At 43.7% G+C, this 22,765-nt stretch overlaps 1 protein-coding gene across 1 annotated transcript in view; it reads right to left on the bottom strand.

Annotated features, from left to right (window-relative positions):
- Positions 1-22,400, bottom strand: part of TXLNB (taxilin beta) — a 36,988-nt gene extending 14,588 nt beyond the window's left edge. The window contains exons 1-6 of the mRNA XM_064447153.1: positions 22,316-22,400; positions 16,145-16,561; positions 14,110-14,201; positions 10,149-10,319; positions 3,207-3,401; positions 1,688-1,807 (exon numbers count right to left, since the gene is read on the bottom strand). Coding sequence (XP_064303223.1) covers positions 1,688-1,807; positions 3,207-3,401; positions 10,149-10,319; positions 14,110-14,201; positions 16,145-16,547 — 981 coding nt within the window. The 5' untranslated portion in view covers positions 16,548-16,561; positions 22,316-22,400. The remainder of the gene's footprint in view (positions 1-1,687; positions 1,808-3,206; positions 3,402-10,148; positions 10,320-14,109; positions 14,202-16,144; positions 16,562-22,315) is intronic.
- Positions 22,401-22,765: the final 365 nt, after the last annotated feature.

Raw genomic sequence — 22,765 nt, 5'->3', positions numbered from 1 at the left:
GTCATACATAAACCAAAGCCACAAAGAAAATCTCCCACTCCCAAGTGCAGACAGTGATGACTTTCACTGCTTTAGAAGAAATGAAAATAACAAAACTGCGCATATCAGTTTTGGAGGGCCAGTCACATGCAACAGGCAGCCCCAAAACCCATATTCTGTGAGGTACAGCAAGACAGGTCACTTTTCCACAGAGCCAGTACCCTGTCTTTCACATTTTTGTTCCCCCCAGTATCTGGAATCTGGTACTCGGTATCAAAACTCCCAGTGACTGCAGTAAAGTAAGCCCAAATTTGCTTTGTCATTGTAAGGGATTTCTTAGAAATGTTTCCTGGGGTTTTAGTCTGCCAAGAATCCAGTGTCATGAATGAAATTTGGAGGTTTGGTTTTGCATAGGCCCAACAGTGAAAGGGAAGACGCAGCTGGGCCACAAATTGTCATGCAGTGACATGCAGATGTGCACACACAGAAGCCCCAGCTCCTGTTCCCCCTCAGTCTTTAGCTGGGAGCAAAGCTGAGCAGGAGTAGGTGTCCCAGCCACAAGATCAGTGCAGAGAAAGAGAATAAATGCTCTTATGGGCAATTTTTGGCAAGAGGTGTTTGCTGTGTTTCCCTGCTGCTCTACCCACAGGGCTTAGAGCCCTGCATTTTCATCTATATTTTAAGACACTTTGGCCATGCTTGTGCTAATGTATCTGTTTCCAGATATAGGGAGGGGATAAAGATCCTCTCTCTAGAGCTCTCTCATGCTGCTCCTGAGTTAGCTGGAGGACTGATGAAAACCAAACCTTTTTTCCAACTGATGAGAACCTGTCGCTCCCCTTGAGTAGTCTCAGCTGCTGCCACCGCTGAGAAGAGGGACTAGCTGTCAGTGTTGAGCTCCAATCCTTTGTAGATGTTAGGATTGCTGTGAAAATACCAGGCAGCCTGAGAAAATTAATTTTGGTCTGACTGAGTTGCAAAATGTGTGAGACCAGGGAGGAGTGCCCACCTCCCATCCCAGCTGTGCCTGCAGGCGACATCCCTCCTTCTCTTTGCTGAGGCCCTGCTAGAGCTGCCCCCTCTGCCAGGTAGGGAGGAACGGCAGAGGAGGCTGCTAAAGGGCCCCAGACCCTTCCTGCCTGAAAGAGGCACTGGCAGACCAGTGTGGGGAGGTCAACCTCTGCAACAGAGAAGGGGAGGCTCCGTCACAGCAAGCAGCTCCTGTGGCCTCCTCTGTTGGCAAAACTGGACCCACAGGAGGACGTCTGGGGAGGCTCCGAGCCTGGGGGGATACCAGCCTTCAGCCATTTCGCTTCAATCCCTTGTTTTTGTTCTCCTCTGATTGTTTAAATGTGCTCATTTGTCATGTGGGGAGATGGAGTATCAAATATCAGAGCTGTTTGAAAACTAATGGCATCACCTGACCCAACATCACAATGAATCAACTGTGTAGCAACGGTGGGTTAGCTTGAGCAGTCTGTACTCTAACCTACTGCTCTTGCATTTTGCTTCAAAACTTGTAAATGCCAATGAAAGCAGCCTCTGGAGGGCTGTTCCTTTACATCGAGCATTGACAGTAGCAATAAAAACGTCTCTGCTACCATATCCCAGCTCAGACCTGAAGAACCAATATATTAGTGAAATAGCATGCAGGTCTTGTTTTGGCCTAAAGTTAGATAAAAGACAGAGAGATTAGAAGGATAGGTACGTATTCTTTTTCTTTCTGATGTCGCTCCTCGGCTTCCTTCATCATTTCCTGAGACTGCTCCAACTTGGCATCCACCAGTTTCTGCTGAAGTTCTCTGTGCTTAAATATTTTATCAAGGTGCTGTAAGAAAATAAATTCTGCTGAATGCGCAGGTTTAATTGTGTACACAGGTCTTCATGCTCATGCATGTACAGCTGTCTACTAAAACACTCATAAGATAAAAACATTGCAAAACAGGAAGAATCCCAACCTATTGCAATTACTAAAAACCTACAGTCTGACAAGAACAAACCGTGCCAGAACTTGCATGGGAAGGGAAACCTGTTTATATTATTTATTTTGATTTATTATAGCAAAAAAATTTTTTAAAAAAGTACCTTAGCATCTTTGCCAGTTCTGTGGTCTACATACAAAATCATCAGTATAATCCAATATAACCGAAGATCAAATAATTGCTCATCAATAATAAATATGCAGGGGACACACTTTTGGACCTGTTAAGTGGCCAGTGGATCTAAGCCACTGTGTGGATAAATGTGTAAAGACGCATTGCACCAGCAGTACCTGGGAGCATGTGCACAGCTCATACCATACTCTCCGTAAATACAAGCCCTGTACATCCCCTTTGCTCTGGCCTCACATGGATAATGTGGTCTTGGAGGGCCTGGGTGAAAGTACGTAAGTGGGGATGTGGAGGAGATCAGACCAGGTGAACCAGAGGCCTCCTCTGGCCTGTAAAACATCTGGCTCCATGGTAACCTTCAGGGGGTAAATGGTGCTGATAGCCCTCTTTGCTCTTCCTTCATTTAGATAAAGTTCAGAGGAGCAAATATTCTGAGCACATCCCTCTGCTTTACATTTTCTTTTCATAGAAACCACAAGACAGGAACATACATTTCCTTCATTCAGCTTAAGACTTCATACATGATGCAACAGATTTGGAAATGCATGTATTGAATCAGGCATTCCAGATTGTAGGGACAGATTACTTATGTTTTATTCAGTAAGATAATGTTGTCTGGTTGCACCAAGGCACACAATAAATGTATTTAGAAACAATAAAAAGACCTATTTTGATATTTGGTAGTGTTTGTTATTAAAAAAAAGGTAGCCGGGCATTTTACTGTGGAGGTGGTTTTTTTGGTCAAAATTTTCTGACCAACTCTAAAGTTTAAAGAAAGAATAACTTCCCATCTGTCTGTTGTCCGCTAGATCTTATGGTAAGCATTGTGCCTATAAAGAAGAATCTATTCCAATACAAAGGGCCTCCTTCATCTGTCTTCTTAATTTTCTGCTTCTGGGGAAAGGTTAAAGCGTTAACTTCAGAGCCCTTCCCAGCAACCTGTGTCTGGAGGGAACAAAAGTATATTTGGCATCACCAGCAGAGCAGGCTGTCCAGAAAGATGGGAGCTGGCAGGTGCTCCCAGTGGGGAGACCAGGCTGGCAATGCTTTCTGCTTTCCCGTGGGGAAGCCGGGTTTGCTGCCTCTCCCCGTGGGCAGCCAGGGCGTTGCTCTCACCTCTTCCCGCAGCTCGTACTGGTCAATGATGCTTTTCAACTTCTCTGCCAGCTCTGTGTTCTCCTGGCAGAGCTTCATGTTCCTCTCGCTTTGCTGCTCGATCTGAGCCTGGATTTCACTCAGCGTGCCCTGGAAATGATTAGTTATTTCTTTCCTCTTCTCATCTTCCTCCCGTGCCCGCTGAATTGTTTCCTCCTGTTGTTAAATGGGAGAGAACGCAGTCGTGTAAGAAAGACGCATAAGTGGTTCCAGAAAGATACTGTTTCAGAGTAGCATAAGGCTTCCCTTTGAAGGATTATACATGTTTGCTTTCCTTTTTTGAGATTTTCTTGCTTTCATCTGCTCCAGCATTAGGCATGATTCTAAATTTACAGAGCAAATTACACAGTGGCCTTGAAAAAATTAGGGAACTAAGAATTTGCATTTATAAAGATGGATGTAGAGCAGAGTTTCAGATCAAAGCAAGCCTGGAAAAGGGGACATACATGCATGTCTTAATTCATGATACTGCAGCACAAGCTTTTGCTTTGGAAGAAGATATTTATTGGAAGTGGTCAAAAGTTATTTTATTGAAATTCTTTTTGACTGAATTTAAAAATCACCATCTAAAATGCCTCCTTTTAACTAGGAATCTTATTAAATTTGTGGTCTTTGGGATTTTCATTTTTAAGAGAAATCCATCACTTTCTGAAAATCCCTCCCAATTCCATAATTTTCCTTCCCTAACTTTTTAACTGACACCAATATTTGCACTAATTTATTAGGTGGTGGAATCAAGGAAATCTTGTGGGCTGTTTCTTACAGAATCAAAGCAGAGAATCAGGATTTTACCTGCAGAAAGATTGATGAATTTTTTTTAAAAAAAAATTATTGAAATACTGGTTGGGACTTGTTTATATAAAAGACAATGCAGAAAAGAATCTGGATTGGTTGCTTTGGATCCAGAAATATGGACTGGTTTTATTGCCTACTTATTTGCTTGCAGGTCAGTCTGCCCTTCCAGGGAATCTAATCCTGAAGTACAGTGGCTAGGACCATATCTGCTGTATTTACAAATCTTGCCAGAGCCACGTTAAGAACCCTCTCCACAGCATGCAAATGGCCTACTCTAATAAGGTTTCAACTAGCATAGTCATTTACATAAAAATCTCTGATAACACTGCATATGGATATTTTCTATAAATATACTTGAATAAAGCCTTAGCTGACTCTAATGAAGTGTAATTTATATCATAAATGTGGCATAAAAGGTGTTGACTCAGGCCCTACTCTTAAAGTAAGACAAATACCAAATGACCCAATTTCTACTTAGCATGCACAACATAAGCCTCATCTTGGACAACTGCTGTTCAAGGTAGGGGATGTTTTTCCTTTTGCTGACGGGGAAGGATAGAGATGACAGCACCTCGGATGGCAGGAGGAAAGTACTGGAGCCATTAGTGCTAATAATACTGTAGTGCACAGGAATCACCATGAAGCCCTGCTGTGCTCTGCAATTTGCACAAGAACACGTGTGTGTACTCACAGAGTAAACCAGAGTGTGAGCCCAGAAGGGCTCTTACTCTTAAGGGGAAGAAAGAATTTCAGATGGAGCTGGGCAAGTGACACAGAGAGGGTCCTGGTTCAGTACCTGGCTTGGAAATTGGACACACAAAAAATCTGCAGCAAGATGAAAAAGAAGCTAATTTTTTTTAAATAAGTGAGAATGATTTTGAGTTAGCCTGAAACATTTTGCTTGACCAGAAATTGAGCTGTGTTCTGTCTGCAGCTACTTTTTGTTTAACCCTTTTTAGGACCATTTTGAAACAGAAGTGCTGGTGGAAAGTAGAGTTAAAAATGTTACTCAGAAGGTATTTTAAATCAACTGCTTTAGCATTCCCAAAATGAAACATTTAATTTTCTTTTGAAAGGGGTTGTTTACAATGTCATCCCTTTTATTTTTGTTTGAAACTGTGGCAATTTTATCTTGAATTCCTAGACAGTTTCCATCAAGTCAGAATTCCATTTTACCTCTAATACACTGTTTAAAAAACTGCTCATGCCTTTTTGTTCTCTTTTGTATAGGTGCAGCCCTGAGCAGGGAGAAGAGTGACCAGGTGCTTTCACTTCAAGAAGTCAAGGACTTCAAGAATGAGAAATTGAGCTTGCACGTCTGGAGTCCTATTTCTATGTCTTCAGAACATCCTTCCTCAAAAATACTTTATTGTTTCAGTGGACCAAATGGTGTTATAGCATGTCAATGCTGTGATTTAAAGCTCTCTGGAGTAATAAATCCAGCTGAATATAAAATAAAAAAATGGTGGATTGTGCGCATAAGTCACACTGCACAGTTCTGTTACAAGGTGAAACGAGACATCCTGAGAGTGGCAAACATGCAAATGTGAATATAAAAAAGGTGCATGCGTTACTCAGAGGATCTCATTTCCTTCTCGTCCTCTCTTCAGAGGTGGAATAATTATACAGAGCACAGAGACAATACAAAGATTCATGGCTGAAGACACTGAGCCAGGAAGCATTGGGTTGCAGGGCACAGTATTTCTCTTGACATCTTCTGCTTTGAGGAAAAAGATATTTGAGGAGGATATTTGCCTGGGGGGCTTAGGTGTGTCTCAGAGAGCTCCTCAGAGTCCGTCATAAAATGACAGGGATTTGTTAAATCCTTGATATCCCAGTTACAGATTAAGGGTGGGTGTGGGTGAGAGGAGCTGGCTGAGCAGAAAGGTGAGTGTGTGGCTACGGCACCATGCAGAGACCTGCAGGTGTTGCCTCTTCCCTGAGCCAAGGAAACAAGCCCCTCTGTGCCTCAGTGGTCTGCTGTGCCACGGAACAGGCCACGATACTGCTGACGGTAGGCTGGTGCCCAGTCCCTAAGGTAACAGCATTTCCATCTCTAAGTGCTACTGATAATACCATGGGAATAGTGATGGGTTTTTGGAGGTTCCTGCATTGAACCTGAGCCTTTACTAGCTGTAAAAGCCTACCGCCGAGGCTGCGCTTGCGCTGGAGCCGGGGAGGGGGCTGGATACCTATGGTGCCACCAGCAGCGCGCTGCTTCCCTGCCAGCTCTGCTCCAGGCTGTGGGGTTGGCTCCCCTGCGCCCACCTCACCTGGGTGGCGATAGTCTGGCAAACCCCAAACCATCAGCATCACCCAAGTTTTATTATCACAAAGCTACACCCCCAACTCTTTGCTTATACCTGTCCCCATAACCTGAGAAAATGCACTTTTTTCCCAATAGGTTCCTTAGTGTTCCCATTTCAACACCCCATAGTGTAAAGTAAGATCCTTAAGTTTCCTCCCAAACTGGAGGCTTGAAGACCAAATTCTGCTTTGTGTTACTGCTGTTACAGCTGAAGCAGCTGTGCAGAGTCCAGAGCTCCTGGCTTGCTTGGTTGTACGGAGCCGAGCAGAGGGTGTTTGCGGTGGTGACTTCTCGGCATCATCATGGTGAATTCATAACATGCAAACCATGCTTGGCCTTGTCAGCTGCTTCATTCTGTGGTTGTTCTTTTAATAGTTTTAAATTAGGTTTTCAGTTTTACTGAGAAAAATAAAGCATTGTAAATTCTTTTTAGATTTCCAGTTGTGGAAGCCTAAAGTCCAGCCATAAACTATTGTTCCCTTTCCTCTGCCCTTTCTTATCTTTGTGCTCCATATCTACCCTATCAAAGATATAGTCTTGTGTCCTACCGCAACGCTGCTATCAGTCTCGTGTTTTACTGCTAAGAATGTAAGAATGCATTGAATGAAACCTTGTAAAATTCAGACAAAGATATTTTGCAGTTTGGGATTTATCACTGGAATGTGAGGTAATTTGCAAAAAGAAGGGCAAGGTTGTCTCTTGTCCTCCTCCCTCTCAGGGGCAAGCCAAGAAGACTGTTAGTCTGCTGAAGTCATATCAGCCGAGACGATATGAGCGTGGACTCCCCATTCCCAACAACCCGTTCTCCTCATTGCCAGGCAGCACGGTCTGAGCCTCAAGGTCTGCAGTTTGGAGCTGAGCCCACAGTCGAAGCTGTTGCCTGTTCTGACATTTGTTTGAAAGTCATTGCTTAATGCCCAGCAGCAGGAAGGACAAGGGACCTGAGATGTTCATGTCACTACAAGTTGCTAAGTTGCCACCAAACTGTCAGATAACTGGCAGAACGCAAACACAATGCAGAGAAATGAGTCGCTCTTGGTCTTAGCAGAGCTACTCTCTGTTGCAGTGGGAACGCACGCTGCTATTTCACGAACAATTATTCTGCCTTTCTTGGAGGGAAAATTAAACATCTGTTTTCTGCCGTGAACTGTAACTGCAAGGAAATACTCTGAATAGCTGGACTGTAAGTTAGTAAAATTTTGAGGCTGGTATCCAATACTAACCAGAAATTTTTCTTCTCTGCTCTGCACTGTTTGCTTTCAGCACAGCTCCGCATTGCATATTCATCACCACTTGGCTGCACCAACCTCCACTTAATGGGAATTCCACACACCAGATGAGTGAAGACGACGCTTACATGACGTGATGTGCATATAATGTACCACATGGCAAGTCAGAGGAGGTTCGTGATCTGGACAGGCTGGGTTTCTCCTTTGCTATTGAAATGACAACAATCTCCTACAGTTTTTATTTTCCATGTTTTGGAATATAATCAGAAGTGCTAATCCCAAGCGCTAAAAAATTATGAATCAGCTTCTCTGTCCTGCCAAAACCAAAGTAAAAATTACTTAAGCAGGAGATTTTAAAAATAACATTTGATGGATTCTCCTGTTTTGGGCCATCTCAGTACAGTCATAAGCAAAAGAAAATTGCACTCATATAAATAAACAGAAGATGAGATTCTGGAGATTCACAGATGTCCAGGAGCTAAAGCTTATTTGGCTAAGCTTTATTTGGCTAAAGTAAAATATTCCAAGAATTATGTTAAAATTCTTAGAGAGACAAAACTGGATAAAGATACTGAACACCTTTGTTTACTAATTTAATCCTCATCCATTCTGCAAGTATATTTTATCTTACTGTCTTATTTAACTTTGTTGCTTTTACTCTGAAAGCACACAAACCAGAGGAAAGCTAGTACTCTGGGTTTCCTAAAAGGTCTCCAAATTCTTAGAAAGATGTGGCCAAAATCTGAACACTTCCTACTACAAGATCAGCTCGGGTACCTCTCCTGGCTCACCTGGCATAGGTACAGGATAAAAATTTTAACTGAATCTGAAATTGATAGGTTTATTTAGGGGACCTAGTCCCAAAATAAAACAGTCCAACGAGTGGAAAGATGTTGGAAAGAGACTTTCCTAAATGTAAAGTTGAAATGTGTAATGAAGTATTTATATGCAAAGAGAAAAGAAAAACCATGCTCTCTAATTTTGACATTAATATGCATATGATAGCTGGGAAATTCAACAAAACCTGTTCCAAATATGTTTTCTGAATATAATTAGCTTTCTCTATACCCCAGTTCCTGCTTATTTGTTCCACTGATATGATTTGTTTGTTTTAGAAATCTCAGTTAAGTCTATGCAAAGCACTTTAAACTGTACTCTTAAATCACTTTAAAATTGGTTTGTACGCCTCTTGAAAGATTTTGTCCAAAAATGGTCCAGTAAATCAGTGTGGATCAATATTGAGGTATAGCTCAATATGCACCAGGTTTGGTACAAACAACAGGCACAAATTTAATTGACACTCCCAGTTTTGCACTACTATAACTGAGCACGCAGAGATTTGCTTCTAGGTTTCTTAACTAACTGTTAAACTGCTTTTGTCCTTCTACTAGTGCACAGTTTGAGTGTCCCCTCCCAGCTATATTCTTACCAATGTACAATGAAAGTCAAAGCTGGACACTGAAGGCCCACTCCTGAGCTGATGGAAATGAATGAAAATCTGTTACAGTTTATAGAGGTTATATCAGGTGAAATTCTTGCTGCTGAGAATTCATATGTGTAATTCTATACATAACTATATCCCCATAAAGAAGGATTTTGGATAGATCAAAGCAGAGGCTTTTTCTGTAATAACGCCACCATCACTAATACACGCTCAGAAAAAAAGGAAGATCACAACAGAAATACACTTCCTGAACCTAAAATTTTTCAAGAAGCATAATCATATTATAAATTTCACATTTAAATGGCGTGGTGCATCAAGCAATAGGCAGACATGGCATATGGATCCCAGCGTTTTGAGACTCCTGAAAATTTTGTGTTTGAACTGATGCTTGTGACTTCCACAGTGTTGGCGTTCTTCCTGCCTTGAGAGTTGATGTGTTGAGGCAAGTGTCCCGATTGCCTAACCTCACAGACCACTTGAAAATGCCCAAGTGCTCAAATTCCATGAAAACACTGGCCAGCCTTCTGTGAGTGCCCTGGAGCAAAGCTGGTGTTTCCTATTATTCTGGCCATGCACGTGCCACTGCATCTGCAGTCTCAGGGACCTGGCAAGGCATGGTCTGGAAGACCTAGCTGCTACAGCTTAAAAAACACCCTTCCCCAGCTGCCTGTCATTTCCAGGAGGGGGACGTGTGCCTGTGCTGCCCCCTCTCCAGCTTCAGCCATGGCTGAAGCTGGCCTGAGAGCTGGAGCAACAAGGACACTTCTCACAGCCCAGCCTGGTGCTGGGTGGCTGGCCTGGCTGGGGGGTAGAGGCGACCTGCCACAGCAGATTTGGCAGAGCTGGTCTATTAGCACAACTGGTTTTCTCTGTGCTGACCTCCCTGCTAACATGAGAAGGGCTTACAGTTAATGTGGGCGAACTCAACGCTCAAAAGCATTTGGTTATTTCCAAGTGAGGAATAAAGGGGTCTTGGTGTACTGGCCTCAAGACTAGAGCATATATATAATTGTATATTGCATATGCAGATGCAAACGTCCCTTTGATTTGGTACTAAAGAAAAATGGGAAGGCATTAGCATCTTCTGCCCCACCACTGCTGGGTACCTTGAAAAGGCCACCACTCACCTTCAGGTTTTTGTTGTGCCTCTGGAGCTCCCTGCACAGGCTTTCGAGCTTGCTGCGGGCGAGGATGGCTCGGCTGTGCTCACTCTGCAGCTGGTCCTTCTCCTTGGTGATCTGGGCCTGCCTCTTCTGCAGGTACTTGAGCTTTTTCTGCTCAGCGCGATGTTCTTCAAGCTGGGTGGGGAACAGTGATTAAATCAAAATGAAGAGGAAAAGGAAAGAAAAGAAAATGAGCTCTTTTGCTTTTGGGAAACTGTTCACAGGAAATGTTTTGTATTTATCAGTGCCAATGGAAGAGGAGTGAGTGACCTGGGGGGCGTCCCAAGCCTGCTCACTGCAACCGTCCCAACTGTGCTGTGGTGTGGGTGAGTGAACATAATTCTTAATACTCTCGTCACACCATTTCAGCCCTTCCTTCTTTGGTTTGAATTTCTTTGAAGGGCAGCTGTGAGGTTTTATTTTTGTTTCAACATTAGGAACTGGAGCAGCCGGTAGTGTTTCATGAGATGAAATTTCTTCAGATCATGTGATAACGCAACAGTTTCTCATTTTGTTTTGTGGCTACCTAAAAAAGAACTGGCTTCCTAGATACCCAGGAACCTGCTGGAAAAAACAACAGCAAAAGAAGCGCGGGAGATCAGGGATGTTGTCTGTGTGGAGGCTTTGCTGCTGATGGAGGAAAATGCTCTTCCCTTAAGAGTTCCCCAAAACAACATGTGGGCATCTCCTCTTGTCAGGCTCCTCTTGCTCATGGGCACATGTGGAACCATCTGCCAGTTGTGTTTCTGGAGGTCCCATCATCAATGGGGGTGGGTTGCAGGGAATCGAACCTCTTTCGGGCTCTTTGCGACCATGTAATTACTGAAGAAAATATGAACGGTCCCTGACATTCCCATGGGAACCTGCTGTTCCTGTGGGTGTGTGGCTCCTGCCTGCCTTAGGGGGCTGGGAGAGGGGAAGAGGGGCAGCAACAGAATGGCTAGCAGCAGTCCCCACACGGACTGGTCATTTCTTCTGTCATGTGCCTATTACTGGCTGTTTTGAAAAAACTTCCTGCACTGCAAATTAACACCATAACAGATATGTCAAAGAAGTATTGAACCTCTGAAGCTTTTGAAGATTTCTTCTGTTCCAATGCACAGCAGCCCTCCTTGCTGTATTACAGGCGTGCATACCTTCTGTGACACTTCTGAAGTCCAGATGTTTTCTGGTTGAAAACCAGCAGCACGTGAGCTGCAATGTACAAACCCGAACAATAATAGTTGCTATTAAGATTAAATTATCTAATAATATAGTACCACTAGTATTAATTATTAACCCCAGTATGACTGGAAAAGTCTGTGAGTGCAGGGGAATGATGTGCAGCACAAACAAGACAGTCAACAGGCATCATATTTTACACTTTCTCTGCCTGAGAATCTGTTTTCTGCAGATGTTCCGTAATTTATGCTTACAGTACAGAGCTCTGTGTATTATCAATCAAATCACAGCTAGGCATACCACAAAACAATGCAATCACCAGCTTGGAGTATATTTACAGTTTATGCTCAACTTTCAGCACGTGTGTTGAGTGTTTTTACCCTAGTAGATGAGAATAGGGGCTTTTGCATCTAATCAAGCTGCACTAGCTGAAATAATTTTCTAGTATTGTAGAGAAAAAATAGCCTCTCTGTAATTAAGGCTGAGATTTGTTTTCCTTTATAAGCTTGATTTTGGCCCCTTCCCCTTCCCTTTTAAAAACACAAAAAAGGTTCTTTTTGCTTCACATTTTGCATGCACAGCCTGTGCTGAGCGGATAATGATTTATCCAAATTTTAGATGATTCAGTCAAGCTGTGCTTGAGATAGGGCGCTTAGAATAAAATAGGTCTTAATCGTGATATGAGATATCTTCCAAGCAGATTTTTTTCTCTTCCCCCCCGCCCTGCCCCCTAAAAAGGACTTGCACTAAAAACTTGTATTTCAAAGTTCTCAGGAATTTCTAAGACATGGTGTTAACTTTTGCACTGAGGAAGGGAATTCACTGGTAAATAGGAATAACATAAGGGCCACCAATGATCCATTTTTAAGAATGATTAATGAAATATTAGCTAAAATAAACTACAAATAGAAGGAATTCTGATTTTGGAAGGCTGACCTAGGGAGAGAAAATCTCAATTTAGGAAAAAATAATTTATCTTGACCCCGCTGCAGACAATGACAACACTCATATTTATTTATTAGTGTATAGCCCTTGCACCCAGCACTTGTGAGACCCTTAGGACCTCTGAAAATAAACCAGTCACAAGCAGTTCTGCAACCGACGTTTGTAGGCAAAAGCTGAAGGACAGTCTGCTTTACTAGCCCCAACCACTCTGCCTACACCAGTATTAATGAATAAAATGCTTTCTGATGGTGAGTAGCGTGGCATGGCTTGTGCCCGAATGGCTAAACTGTCTTCCTCCCGTGGCCCCGCAGGCATGGCTTCCTTCACACCAGCCCATGCTCTTCCCTGATGCCTTCCATTTTCTGGTGTACCCATCGTTCTAGACTGTGCCAGGGCATGTGCTAACAGTCAAACAGCATATAGGTGGGTGGCTGTGGGGAAGCGCTGGTGCTGTGTAGGGTCCCTGAGTACAGGCAGCAGCAGCACTATCCAATGCAGCTGAAGCCTTTGCGGGCACCCAGCTCAGCCTGCACAAGACTGCACCATCCCCTGGGCTGTGCTGCAACAAGTGCTTGTGTCACCACAGGGTTCACTGGAGGAGGGAGCTGACCTGGCTGGAAAACAACTCAGCAAAAGCAAGAAGTGACCTGAGCTGTGCGTTGGGGATGGACAGGAGGGAGCAGAGAGCATGGTGTTCACTACAGCTGACTGCTGACAAGTTATTAATCACACTACACCCCTCAGCTGTGCTGAGTGAGCAACGTAAGGCCTTCTGCAACAAGCTTTTAGTTATATTTGTTAAATGATTTATTTTAGTGACACTGCACAGAATGTCCAAACTGAATGTTCTGAATTTATGTTTTAGCACCTTTCTCCTGCATGGGTTACTGGCAATATGGCCCTTGTTTTATACAGTGCTCCAATGATGTTTGAATGCAATGGAGAGTACATTATAGAGGAAGAAGACGACCTACTTCAGTTCATCCATTGGCATGAAGTCCCTTTAAGCATGAGCTAAACCATAGACAGCCTGATCCCAATTTATGAAATCAGAAAGTTTTACATGAGAAAAAGGAAAAACTAAACTTCACATTATGATGAGACATGAACACATCTGTGCATAAAACCAATTATAAAGTCAATGTTCTGCTTGGCACACTTTTTGGTATGCTACAAACTATAAAATGCTGCAGCCTTTTCATTTGTATGATTTCCACAGCTTATGGCCATAGGGTCCTTTAACTAAGAATAAAATACTTGATCTGAAAACAACCTATCTTAAGTGTGGAAAGAACAGAGTCACGTAGCTGGCATTGTTACAGGGGTGACATTATGGTGGTAGGGGCTTTAACTCTTCATTTCACTGTGTTGTGGTTTCTCTCACAGTTAGGCTCAGCTCTCTATTTTCTGCTTCCTAACATTTTATACTAAGCCCTGTATTATTTTCATTTTGATTAAATCACTGATACGTAATTTAACACAATACCTGCATACAGAGGTATGCAAAACTCCTTGCAGAAGGTGAAGGTGGAAGCCTAGGCACTAGTCTTCAGCGTGGTTGATTTGGTAGATTTGCCTTTAAGTACAAATATTCTGCCTTATCAACATTTCAACCCAAAGTCCAGCTTGTTTTCCTTACTTTTTACTTTTTTACTTCTTCTCACCCATAATTGATTATTTAACCCTGACAATTATTTTGGGATTCACTTAACAGGACAGATGCTACTGCATGAGGTTTGACCATGCTGCATGGCGTATGTTTTTTTTATACTTTCTTGTATAGACAATTTGCACAGAAGAGAACCAATGCTGTACTAACCAGCTCAGCATACTTCTTAAATAACAGGTCCAGCTTCTCCTCTGGAGTATTCAGCTTGTTCAAGCTTTGCATCAGTAGGGTGGCTTCCTTCCCTTAAAAAAAGAAAGAAGCAGAGGTTTGATGGTAGAGGTGGTTTGTAGCTGATGTACTGTTATGAAATTGATTGTTTGATGCATGAATCTATAAAAACTCAGGGAGAAATATGTCATTTTGGAAGGAAGGGAATAACTTTTGCTATGAATTTCTGGGTTTTTCTTCTCCCCATAAGAACAAACATGCTTGAATTTTCCTCCATTTCAGACCTCAGTAATGTGCTGTCTTCTGGCAAAAGCATTGGCTGTGAAATGCTTTTGTCCTGTATAATCTGATTTTTATTTAATGTTTTTGCAACGTGACTGCGTCACATATATGGCATATTTGACTGAGATAGGATGGAAAGGGCCTGGACCCCAAAGACTCAGAAAGCAGCGCTCTTTGCCAGCAAAAACTGATCAAAGCTGGCATACTCAGCTCCTGGGCTGCCCAGCCTGTACAAGACATAAGGAAGATCAAGTTAGGTATGGAGACTATGGTGTGGGTGGAAACAATCAGAGAGCAATGGGTACTGCCAGCCAGGTCTGGGCTACATGATAGTGGTGTAAATCAGTTCCCTGACTTGGTGAAGAGAGTATGGATACCAGAGACAGACTAATAACTATCTGGGCATGCATAGCTCAATCACTGCGGAGACATTTATGTATTGCTGCTCTTCTATTACCTCTTCATATTCGTTTCAGCCCTAAGTATGAGATGGAGCTTGAACACCACTTGTTCATCAAATACAAAATGTCCCTGGCATCCCTGGAGATAAGGATGGCTGTGGTGCCAGGGCTTGGCCGTGCTTTTCCAAATGCTCCTCTTTCCTGAGGCTGTGAGAGCAAATCTGCTTTCTGCTTTAGGCTGGACTTTTTCTACTTCAGGTCTAGTGCAGTCCAGGAGCACTGCCTGTGAAGAAAATCCACTATTTCACTCTCTCTACAGCACCAGTATAAATAAGTTGAAGAGAGCTAGAATAAAATCCTGGAGTGAAAACTGTTGCAAGTGCAGCTGGAGAACTGTGCTTTGGTAGTGTTTTCACTGATCTTGAAGAGGCACCTATAACTACACCAAAGCCAAATCAATAGAAACTGAGGAACTCACTTTCTCCTGGACATTCAAGGAAACTGGGAAGAAACACCCCTGCTCTGTCCTATGCTTAGTCCCTTGTCTGTAAGAACGCCCTGCAGTGATTTTTCTATAGGCTTAGCCTGCAGTTGGGTTTGAGTTCTCATGCAAAGGAGAGGCTTGAAGATTGACTGGAGTTAAATGTAGGAAGGGAAATAAATTACATGTTTGATAGATTGGGATGTAACTACATTGCTCTCTAGTGGCTGCCCAGCAGAAAGGACATACTTTACAAAAACTCACTGAGAATCCTTTCTAGCTGAGCTAACAGGGCTCTGTCGTGGACAAGATTATCTCTCAGCACTGTACTTAAAGAGAATAAGCATATTGGCTTATTTCATATAGCCCCTGATGAGTCCGGAGGTCTGCTAGATGAAAAATAACCTGGGCATGTCAGTGAATTTGTTTTGCAGATTCCCATGCCACATAGCAGCGCCATTAGCACAGTTATAACTGCTGAGAAGTCATACCTGAGGAAGCAGGGGAAGAAAAATTCACTGAGGCACAAATGAGAGGTCAAGTTTTCCTTTGTCTAAGAAGCAACTTTGGCTAACTAGTTTGGGTGGCCCAAAAATATATCAGAATTGTGTGATATAATCCTAAACTTTTGTCTTTTTAAAAGGACTAACATCTGATGCAGCCTACATGTATCTGTCGGGCAAGTGCTGAAAATAACTATCAGTCAGAGAAAAGTTGTAACAGTGACTGTGATTTTCAGCAGTAACTAGAGGTCCCTACCATCCATGGCAGAAGCTTAAGATAGGAAAGAGCAAGGACCAAGGAGGTTTTACTTGTCTTCACAGAAGGGCTGCGTAAGTACATAAGTACTTGCCTAGTCCTTTCAGGATTTTCTTCTCCAGCTTTTGCTCCTTGCTGCCACTGGGCTCCTTGGCTCTGGAAGCATCCCCAGGAGCCAGCTTCTCTTTCTCACCCTCCTCATTTGCATCTTCATACTCCGCATCCTCCATGCTGCCTGGCTCTCCCTTTTCAGGCCTGTCGGTTCCTGTAGCAGCGCTTTCCTTCTCCATCAGGCTTGCCGCAGACCCATAGGTTTTAATAATGTCCTCCAGCTGCCGGCTCAGTTCCTCCGAGATGTCACACACGGCTGCTTCAGGCTGGGCGCTTGGCTGCTCTGCAGGGGCGGGAGTGGGGGGCTGTGAGCCGGGGGCAGGTTTGTCCCCACTCTGCCCCTGGATGTCCTGGCCCGGCAAGGTGGCAGACTGGTCATTCTCCATGCTTGGTGCAGTACCTGACAGCAAACAAATGGAGGGTTAATTTAAAAGCACATGGAATCATCTAATTGTTCCCAAAGCTCAGCTAGTACGTGAGTGGTTTTTTTGTGGAATTTGGGATGGCAGCTCATCTGCTGGCTCTGGCTTGAAAAATATGTCACACTTACTTAAATAAACAACCCAGGTGATTTGCCTGCAGGGAGAAAAGCAAATTATATACTTCCCAAGAGGAAAAAGCTTGCACAAACCTAATACTTAAAAATCAAAACCTCTTATTCGTGTTGCCAGCGATAAGACAAGAAATGACACCTGAGTAATTTATACCACTACCCTCCTTGAACATACAATTTGCCACATGTTTACTTTTCTTGATCTGTTTATCTGCAATGCTGGCTATTTATATGGGCAGTTTCACTTCAGAGCTGCATCAGTTTCATTTCCTATTTCTCCCCTGTTGGCACATCTTAAGTCAATAATCACAAAAAAGGAATATTTTAAATGAAACCAGCAAACTGAAAATTGCGCTGTGCTCTTGGAGAGCCCAGCGTGGTGCTTGATCTACAAGTGGCCTGGCTTGGTACTGTCACAACAACAGCAAAGAATAAGATAAACAGCTATAAACCACTCTTCTCTTGTACTTGCTGCGTGCTGCTGACAGCTTGTCAAAGTACAAATACAGAATAAATCAGTGAAGTAAAACCGACAGGGCATAACATGGGTTGATAGTCCGTGGTGTTTTCTGGGGAGAATTTCATATAGTTTGTTCCCAATTTGCAAAGGGAAGCTTTTGTTTTCTCTTTGAGTGGCTGCACTCAGCCAGGCGAATCCAGAGCCCCCCGATGTGTTTGTGTTCCTCTGGAGGCTGCTCCGGCTTACCCAGGACCTGGCAATGAGGGTGTCAACAAGAGTGTCCTGGGCACCTGCTCCCCAGCTCCTGCAAGGTGTGTGCCAGGAGAAACACCATCTCTGACTGTGTGCCATTGGAAAACTCAGTGTAGAGAAGGTTCCTTCCTTCTCAGAGTGCCAGCAGAGCTGCTGTTGCTGCTGCATTGCCCTCATGAGGTGCAGGGTGCACAGCTGGGTCTCGCCCTGCAACTACCCTCTGCTTCTGCTTGACTACAGACTCTGTATTCTTTATAGCCATAGGTCCTTTCTCTCTCTTTTTCAGGCTGATTTTTGTTCCCCCTTTTAGTGATACGATTTACAATGGTGCCAGCAGGGAATGGAGAGAGGAAGATTGCTTTCTCAGTTCTGTTCCAGCACCCGAGGTGGCTGCTTTCTTGTTTTTTAAAAGACTACTTGCTTTGAAAAGATGGAGCTAGCTGGGAAGCATTTAGTTCCCTGTTCAGTTGGCCATAATATATATCTTCTATGGTGTCTAAATTTCTACAGCTTTCAAAATCATAAACTAACTTGGCCAAAGGCAGTATATAATAAGAGAGATGTAATTTACTCTGATACATGACTTGATGTTTGTTATTAAACAAACTGTCCCCAGTCACAGTGATGTTAGGAAGTGCAGTGTTGGCCATCACTAAGGCACCGTTTTTCATTATTTGATTGTCTAGTTATTTGTCTGGGCTTACAGATAAGATAGTAAAATGTTATGGTTTATCATCTCTCAAGCAATTAATTGTAAGCCTATAATTGAAAGCTATAATTGAAAGTAGGGCTCAGGATGTGCTTGAAAACTGTTAGCTATAAATCTCTGCCCCTGCAGCCCTCCCACAGGTACAACTCGCCAGCAGGAACGGCTTGGGAAAGCAGCTGGGCCTGGTCCCACGGACCCTGTCAGACAGACAGGCACATCCCATTCTTTCCTTCCTGCTTGTGGCATGGTCATTATATCATGGCCAAGTGATTGCAAATTATATCTGCCTGATTTTATTTCATATTTAGTTTAATTTACATTGAAAGATTAGACCCTACATGTGCAATTTATGTAAATAACTACAGATAGTGTGAATGTTAGACTGCAGTTTGTGATCTTGTTTTAACTAGGGTTAATTGACTGCTAATTAATTCAAGGTCAGTAAGATTATTGTAAATACTAATCTAGAAGCTCCACAAAATAAGTGTTTATTTCTGACATGTTCAGAGTAGTGTTTACAATTGTATTCATTAATTGAGCTAATTGGCAATTGGCGATCAATCAGCTAGAAAACCCAGGATCACCAGCTCTTGTCTAGACAGAACAAAAGTCTCACAAAGTACATCCCCAATTTAAACTAGCTATTTTTGTAGTATGTTCATCGCAGAGGGAGAACAGGACCACTAAATGCTCCGTTTCCAAACACCAATTTCTCTTTTGCCTCTCTCCCTCTCTTTGTAAGAAGGCACGAATTGATGTGGTCCTCAGTGCACCCCGACTCTCTCCCTTGGCTGACTGCCAGCTCCCAGCTGCATTGCTCATGGAGCAGCACTGTCCGGCTAAAGGTTTCGTCCTATGTGAATTACTAAGCCTGCCTGCAAACACAGTAGGCTTTAAATCAACAGCGGCAATCGATTTATGCGCAGTGTTTCTCAGTAATAAGGGGAACACACAGGTGAATGAAAGAGAAACTGGAGGTATAGAATCAAGGACACAAGGTGTTTAAAAGCTGTTCTCACAAGAAATCCTCCTGTGCTTGTTTTGGCTGGGGTAGTTAATTTTTTTCTAGTAGCTAGTATGAGGCTATGTTTGGATTTGTGCTGAAAACAGTGTTGATAACACAGGGATGTTTTCATTACTGCTGAGCAGTGCTTACACAGAGCCAAGGCCTTTTCTGCCTCTCACCCCACCCCAGCAGTGAGCAGGCTGGGGGTGCACAAGAAGCTGGGAGGGGACACGGCTGGGACAGCTGACCCCAGCTGATCAAAGGGATATCCCACACCATATGGCGTCCTGCTCAGCATATAAAGCTGGGGAAAGAAGAAGGAAGAGAGGGGACATTTGGAGCAATGGCGTTTGTCTTCCCAAGTAACCATTACGTGTGATGGAGCCCTGCTTTCCTGGAGATGGCTGAACACCTGCCTGCCCATGGGAAGCAGTGAATGAATTTCTTGTTTCGCTTTGCTTGTGTGCGTGGCTTTTGCTTTATCTATTAAACTGTCTTTATCTCAACCCACGAGTTTTCTCACTTTTACCCTTCTGATTCTCTCCCCCGTCCCATCAGGGGGGAGTGAGTAAGCAGCTGTGTGGGGCTTAGTTGCCAGCTGGGGTTAAACCACAACACTTCCCTAACATTCCTGGCGAGAAAGTGGTTAGTAATAATCAGTTTCTGAAACCATAGCAATTCACATCTGCTGGGGTTCCGGCCACCAGCCCGAGCAGGCAGGAACCACAAACATAACCCAGCAATGAACCTTTAATCCAAAGGTGCCCACCTGATGTATCGTACTGGGGATTATATTTACACAGACAACTGAATATTTTAATGCTTTATTCCATTCTTATTCAGGCTAAACCAGAGGTCTGACAACTACTTTCAGCACAAAGACAATGCTTGTTAAGACTTCTGCACCTTTTTTTATATAACAGCTTCCCCAGCGTCACAGAGTTTATATTTGGGGAGACAGGGCAGCTCTCATCAGCTAAGAGCAGCCCACTTACAGCCTTTGATGTTGGGAGATTTTACTGCAGTTGGCCCCGGTCCTCCTTGTGCTCCAGCCTGTTTAACCTTGATGTACATCAGGAATTCTTCCTTATCAGGCCATAAAAGACTTTTGGTGCCAATCTCAGCAGGACCCAAAGTGTTTACATTACACACTTATCTTACACACAGTAATGCCTAAAAATTAGGTGATTGAGCCCAGAAGAGAAATTCCTTGGTGCTTCAAGGAATTTTAGACTTGCCAAATTTTAGACTATTCACCTCCTGAGTTTTGCAACTCCTACTACCATTACTGTTTCCTCTAGGCACCTTAACTTCCAACACAGCCTTATTCTGTTTTATAGCAAAAGGGGGGTGACTGACCAGTTTTCTGACCGAGTCTGAGCATTGCATCTTGTTTACTCTTTTCCTCCTGCGCTCCCAAATCTTGGACCTGTTCCACAGCCCTGATATCAGCATCTGTCATGGCCCTGGTGTTTTGGATGGAAGCTTGATCGCAGGCACTTGTAGTTCCTGCCGACAGATAGCCACTCTGGTCCTCCTCTCCTCCAGCAGGAAACACCCCCAAGAGTCAGTGGGCGCTACTGCCTCCCCATTGCGGGACAGGCTTTTTTCTATTGTCCTCCTTCCTTCATTAAAAACTTGGGATAACCCAGGAGAGCAATGGAGCTCCTTGGGGCACAGGTGACCCCCCAGTCTCATGTGGGAGGTGACAGACACCAGTCCTAGCCTGATGCCTTTCTATAGGAGGACTCGTGGCCATGCCTGCCATCCCACAGTGAGGCTGGTGCTTGGGGCAGCAGCAGTCTGTGCTTGGCCCCAAAGGCACAAAACCAGGCTGAGCACATAGCATAGCCACAGCTGCACTCAGATGCAGCAGAAAAAGGTGTGCTGCTACGCTCAGTCTTGTAATGTGCCGAGTTTGCTTGTCTCTGACCATATCCCTTAGCATTTCACATTTATGGCAAGATTTGCCTTTGCTGTGCTTTGAAATCAGCCAGTACCTCCAAAGTAAAAGGTCAGTCGGCAAGAGCCAGCACCTGATTTAGCAGATCTGTGATAACCATCCTTCTGCTGCTGGGAAAACTGTCCCCTGTGCCGGGAGCCGTGTCAGCTCGCCTGTCGCACTGCCGGAGCGGACCCTGATACCGAGGCACCGTCCCGGCACAAAGAAAGCACAAAACAAACATCCTCTTCTTGGCTTCTCTGGCAGACTGTCTTGCATACTGTCACAGACTTTTGTTTAATCTTTTTTAAACAGAGAGCTTCGCCTTCCTTCTCATGGGAATTGCTTCCTCCTTCCCTTCTTGCAGCTTGAACTTCTAGAGGGTTTGCAAACCCTCTATATTTAGCTCTTGCCTCCCCATGTATCCAGCAGAAGGACACATGGCACCTGCTCTGCAGCCAGGAGTTATTTTAAGCACTTCTAAAATAAGTAATGGTATTTAGCACTTTATGCTCAAAATTCACAAACACACACACAATTCTCTAAAACAAAGTGTTCCATATACATACACCAGCCAGCATATGCTGATAAAAGTCTGAATTTTTACCTCGACGTAACACCAGATTGAACTACAGCAGCACCTCAAAGCAGCACATATTAAACTCTGGAATGGCCCATACTACTGTAGCTCCAGTAACCCTCAAAAAAAAAATGCAAGTGCCTTGTTACGGCCTAGACACTGTCCTATGTATTACTTCAGAAAGTGGTGATAAAATCAGCTTTATCAACTGCATGCTACATTTGAATAGTTTTATGATTTATGCACAATTTTCTGGTACAAAACTGAAAAAAAATTCAGACTTTGTGGCAGGTTTTCATCAGGCATGGAAAAAAACAGACTTAGAGACTTTCTGAAGTCCCCTGCCTCACCTCAAGTGAGCCTTGATCACTTATTGTTGTAGCAAACCAGCTACAGCTCTTAGTCTCACTTAAAGGCAGGCTCTACCAAAGTCAGCTTAAATTTTTTTGATCACTCTTTAGAGAAGCTTTTCCTACTTTCACCAACAGCCTTAGATACTTGCCTGTTTTCCTTCCACATCACAAGTTGCCCAGGCTTTTAAGGCTATTCCTAGAAAATGTGGGCTGACAGTCCCAAAGGGAAGTACTTAGATCAAAGTCCTTGTGCCGTGCCACCAAGCAGTGACAGCAAGGAAGCTGTTCATCAGACTTACCGGAGCAAAGAGAAGAGCTGAGCAGAGAAAAGTCGGGCAGAAAGCTCAGACAAGGGCACGCCAGCAGCAGGACACTGGTACTGTAATCCAGCCACCAAGGGAAGAGGGACAGGAAGACCAAGCAATGGGGGGAAGGACAGAATGACACAGCAGGAGCAAACACCGCAGAGATTTAATGCATGCTTTTCAGGGGACCAGCTCTGATAGGCGAGCAGGGAGGCTGCTTGCTAGCTGGCAGTGTAAGCCAGCTATGTTGGCTATTCCTGCTCCGACAGAGATAGCATGACAGATTAGAGACTCGGGCCCTCAGAAAGAGAATCCTTCCTTTGAAGGGTTCATACACAGCTGCTACCCTTCAAAATTAAGTCTTAATCCTTCCATGATTTGATGTGTTGTGCTGTGTGAAATTTGTCTGTATTGATATGGATTGGTCAGACTTGATATAATTTT

Source organism: Phalacrocorax carbo, chromosome 3 (assembly GCF_963921805.1).
Source record: "Phalacrocorax carbo chromosome 3, bPhaCar2.1, whole genome shotgun sequence".
Classification (NCBI taxonomy): domain Eukaryota; kingdom Metazoa; phylum Chordata; class Aves; order Suliformes; family Phalacrocoracidae; genus Phalacrocorax; species Phalacrocorax carbo.
Note: the sequence above shows the minus strand (reverse complement) of the source record. Positions and strands in the feature narration are given on the sequence as shown.